Here is a 4,859-nt window from a genome sequence, read left to right as displayed (position 1 = left end):
ATAGGGTGGAAGGTGCCTCCAGCATGGCAAAGATTATCACTGAAGATAAAGTCTTATCTTCGGCTAACGACTACTGTTTGCCAAGTCTAAGGCACTTTTAAGTGGTTGAAGGTATCTTCCATAAAGGCACGAAAGCACCTTCAAGGGTTGAAGACGCCTTCAACTCATTATTTAAGGACTATGCTTCTTTTCAGCGTGACCTATCTGATTGAGATCATCAACCAGATATTTTGCTATTCGTTTTTCTTTTTCGTTTGGTATAACGTAGATATATACTCAAACTTAGTGCCTTATTCTATAACTAATTAAGTTTTTGTTGTTTATAAATTAATAGCCAACATTGATGGGCTTCTTTATTGTTGACAAAAAATTAAATTTTTTAAAAACATATAAAAGAATATTATAAAAAATTATAAAATTAAAAGAACCTTAATAAAAGTAACAAAATTTAAAATTTTATATTTTCATAATAATTATATATATAAAAAGAAAATTAAAAATTATTTTGGCGCATTAAAACTTAAAATACCACCACTTAGTTCTATTTTAAACAAGGCATTACCATTTTAGTATTGTTTTGACATCACCACTTTAGTGCTAATTTCATCAATTCATCATTACCTTGCTATTAATTAGCATCACCACTTTGATACTATTTTAATCAAAGCATCACCACTTTAATCATCCAAAGATGAAATATTAAGTAATTTAGTCTAATATATTTCTTTGGCTCGACTAATTCTCAGGATATTAAAAAAACTCTTGATTCATAACCTCTATCAATTTAGGGATTATTTAAAAAATTTAATTTTCTTTTTATCATAATATGAACTTAAATACCTTAATTTATGATGGGACAATATTAATAACTTTCTTTACACTCTCTTGATCTTATGCATGTTAAAATTTTAATTTTTTAAAAATATTTTAAGTCGTCAATTTACATCTAGAGGAATCAATTTTAATTTTAATTTTATTCAATAGGTTCTTTCACTCTCTTATATGTGGTAAGATACATAGTCCAGTTTAACTTATAAGGATTTTTTTAAAAAAGAGTTTGAATAACTTTGATAAGTAAATAAAAAAAATTCTAACACAGATAATTAATTAAGATCTAACTAATTATCCCTTAGTTGCGCAACGGTTGTATTTTTTTTAAGGTATTGGTAGTCAAAATCTATGATTTAAGGAGAAAAATAAAATTTAGGTTTTAGGAAGAATTTGACTTTAATAGGCCTTGAAAAATATATACATTACTGATCCCTTTTATACATTCATAGCACTATTTACTTTTCCTAATGAAATATTCTAATAAACCTAAATAAATTTATTCCAAAAACTAAAAATTAATTAAAAACATTAAATTTTCATTTCAAAACAATTATCAATAACGGATGATACTTTGAACAGAGATTCTTGGGATGCTAATATATCCATAAATTGCTCTTTGTTGGTGCGTCTTCTCAGCATTTCCAATCCGGTATCCTTGAATTTCTTCATCTTCTTCTGATTTGAGAGAACCCCTTCAAATCTTCTCTTTGACATCTTCATTTGTAAGTTAATCATTTCCAATCCTGTCGAACGATGGAGCAAGTGTTGGTCGTCCTTTGCTACTTCAGTGCTGCTCTCCATATGCGTAGGATTTACATGTATATCAAATTTGGTATTGCAGTCATTGCACTTTTTCAATAACTCGGTGAATATCGTAGTCGATGATTGATCTTTCAAATTGAAGTCGAGCTTGAAGACCGAATTAACTGAATCAATTCCGTTTATTGCTGCTAATAGGTTCTGTCAATTAAAACAATTTTTGTAAGTATAGATGTATATATATATCAATCAAACAAAGTATACATGAAAATTAAGAAGGTCGGTCAGCTTGATCGATCGAATGATCGATCTTCTCTCACGTTTGGGATTTTCCTAGAATTCAGCAAGAGCGTAGCGGTTCGACTCGGAAAAGAAGCTCCGAAAAGGTTCATCAATGCATCTAGAGGATCTGCCGGGACTTTAGGGAGAGAAGGAGCGACGCGTTCCGGACCTTGGGGGCTTCTATGCGAATCGTGGTGACGACGTCCATGATGAGAAGCTCGAGCTGTGGGGCGCGGACGTCGATGGTGAAGATGGAGGGAAGCATGTGGATCTGGAACAGGATTAAACGCTTGATGGGGGCGGAGTGGAAGCTTATCTTGTCCATGCCATGCTGGCGCAAATAGCAACGGAAGAGATGGAGTGTCTCGAGGAAAGGGCAGGAGGCGAGGAGGTTGCACAGGAAATCATCGCTAACGACGCTGAATTTCATTTCAAGAATGGTGAGGAAGGCGCAGCCCAAGGGCGAGAGGGGACGGCGATCTGAGTATTTCGAAACCCTGAAGCAGCTTCTGTTCAAGATGAGACTCCTCAGCGACTTGATGTTGAAGATGCAGCAGTTTTCCCTGTCGCTGAGATACAAAAATCCGTTGCCAGAGGCTTCGAGGGTGAGGTTTTGCACGCCCGTGTCGACGAGGGCGTCGACGAGCTGATTTTCGTGGGGTATGAGTAAATCGGCGACGAAGTGGAAGTCGAGGTGGAATTGGCGAATCAGAGCACGGGGGATGGTGAGATCTTTGTGGACGTCGACGCCGTCGGAGGGAAACCGGACTTCGAGGCGGAAGGCGTCGAGTCGGGGGATGGAGGGTTGGAGGAGGCGGAAGCGGGCGCAGACAGCGGAGAGGGCGACGCGTTGCTTGATGGAGAGGAAGGAGAGGATGAAGATAAGGAGGTCGTCGTGGAGGGAAGTGAGGCGGTCCTCCAGCCTGCCTCCCTGTTCACGCCGGCGCTTGTTATTCTGGTCCGTCATCAGGCGAGCATAGGCGTCGGGATCAGGCTGTCTCTGCCGCCTTCTCACGGTTTTATCGCCGGAGGTAGCGATGAGAAGAGTAATTAAGCAATAAATATCACGGGAAGGATTGGTTATTAATTCTATTTTATTTATTGACTTATTTATTTACTTTTTACCTTCATTACCACGTTAATTAACTAACAATTATAGTAAAAAATTATTTACTATCCATAATAGTCTTATTTCTATTGTTTGAGCATTCTGATAATATAATCCGTTAACTACCCTATAAATATATTATAAAAAAAATACGGTATTAAATATTTGGAAATCTTACTACCTTACTATTTAATTAAAAAACTATACCTTTAATAGCTAATTTTGATGAAATTTAAAATAAATTATATTAATATTTTTTCATACCGAAATAATTTTAACACTTATTAATAATTTTTTCTCATTATTTTTTAATAAAAAAATATATATTATTATAGTTTTTTTAGTCTCACATCTTAGGATCAACAATATTATGAGCGAAGAAATTTCTATAAATACTTTGTGTCGACGACATTAGAAAGAATAACTTTCTCGGCCTTTTGTCCATTCTTATCGGTTTAATATCTAATAGAAAAAATTAAATTAATTTTTTATGAGGAAAAATTCATTACAGTAACTTGTTGTTTAAGTTTTCAAGCATCACCCTTAGGTTGCATTACAATATATACCACCATGTCACCATTATTTATAATTTTTCTTGCAGTGTCCTATCAGAATTAATCGTGTTTGCCTTCATCTCCCCTTTCTTTCTCGAAGACCCTTCATCTCCCCTTCTCCTCTCAACAACCTAAACATTTCTGAACCCTCCTCCTTCGAGCTCCCTTGTGTCGGTCTTCACCATCTTCGCCAATCCACTCCCTCAGTATCGACTTGCCACACCTACTTGCGACTGTTCATCTGCATGTATGCGCCTATATTATACTATATATATTTAATTGTTTGCTCCTGCCTATTTGTACAACCAGCTTCAGGGGTTTGATATTTGACAATGTACCTAAGTCTAGTCAGTTTGACTATGGTTAATCTAAACAAGACTTGATGTTTGGAAGAGAAAAGTCTAGTCAGGACTAGATGACTAGCAAGGAAAAGTCCTAACTTAGTTAGGCAAGGGTAAGTCCTAGTGAGTGAAGCTAGGCAGTGGAGATCCTAAAGTAAGTAACCCTAGGTGGTGGAAGTCTTGGTGAGTGAAGTCGGGTAGTGGAAATCCTAAGGGGAGGTAACCCTAGTGTTGGTGCAGATTGTTGCACCAGAATCAAAACTAAGTTTTGATGTTGTCAAAGGTTCAAGTTAAGTCTTGTTGTGATCTAACAAGTTGACCAAGTGTGCAGACTGTTTACTCAACCTGGAAAGACCTAATTGAAGGATAGGAAGAAGAAGTCTTAGCAGAAAATGGAACCCAGGTGGAAAGATCAAGTGGGTCGATAGGACTCAACACTTAGCAGTGAGATCGAGAGGTCTAGAGGACCGAAGATCGAGAGAAAGTCATGGCGAGTCGATCAAGGCTAAGTGAAAAGTTCAAACATATCTGGAGGATCAAAGTTTGATAGGTAGGTTGAGGTAAACAACTGGAGGAGCGACAATGAGGTCGTGTTCCTGAAAGGAATAACCTAAGGTCGCTAATCCAACTAAAGAAACCAGAAGGTTTCCAAGTTGAGATCAAAATAGTTGAACTGTCTATTATTATTACTCATGCATTTTATATATTACTGTGCTAATCTCTATTTTACAGGAATGTACTGTTTAACTCTGTTTTGCAGGTTCGGCCTGATCGGTCGACCGAACAGGAGGATCGGTCGACCGAACAAGGCTAACTTAGAACAGACACTAGTTCAGATCAAAGCAGAGTGAAATCCGATCTACGCTCGATCAGTCGACCGAACCAAAGGATCGGTCGGCCAAACCAAAGGATCGGTCGACCGAACCTTAACGATGCGACACAGATTAGTTCGGTCATAAGCAAAGAAGGAAACTAAGCTGATCG

General features: G+C 37.1%; 1 protein-coding gene across 1 annotated transcript; it reads right to left on the bottom strand.

Moving 5' to 3' along the window:
- Window positions 1-1,312: 1,312 nt before the first annotated feature.
- On the bottom strand, window positions 1,313-2,916 carry LOC121968205. Its single transcript, XM_042518673.1, has 2 exons — window positions 1,911-2,916; window positions 1,313-1,791 (listed from the first exon to the last, which is right to left on the bottom strand). Exon 1 carries the CDS (start codon window positions 2,837-2,839, stop codon window positions 1,991-1,993), a length of 849 nt encoding a protein of 282 aa, XP_042374607.1. The 5' UTR covers window positions 2,840-2,916; the 3' UTR covers window positions 1,313-1,791; window positions 1,911-1,990.
- Window positions 2,917-4,859: the final 1,943 nt, after the last annotated feature.

This window comes from Zingiber officinale, chromosome 3B (genome assembly GCF_018446385.1).
Source record: "Zingiber officinale cultivar Zhangliang chromosome 3B, Zo_v1.1, whole genome shotgun sequence".
In the NCBI taxonomy this organism is placed as follows: Eukaryota; Viridiplantae; Streptophyta; class Magnoliopsida; order Zingiberales; family Zingiberaceae; genus Zingiber; species Zingiber officinale.
This window is presented reverse-complemented; position numbering and strand designations above follow the sequence as displayed.

Coding starts and splice junctions, on each gene's coding strand:
- LOC121968205 (XM_042518673.1), bottom strand. CDS start 2,839: ATGACGGACCAGAATAACAAGCGCCGGCGTGAACAGGGAGGCAGGCTG.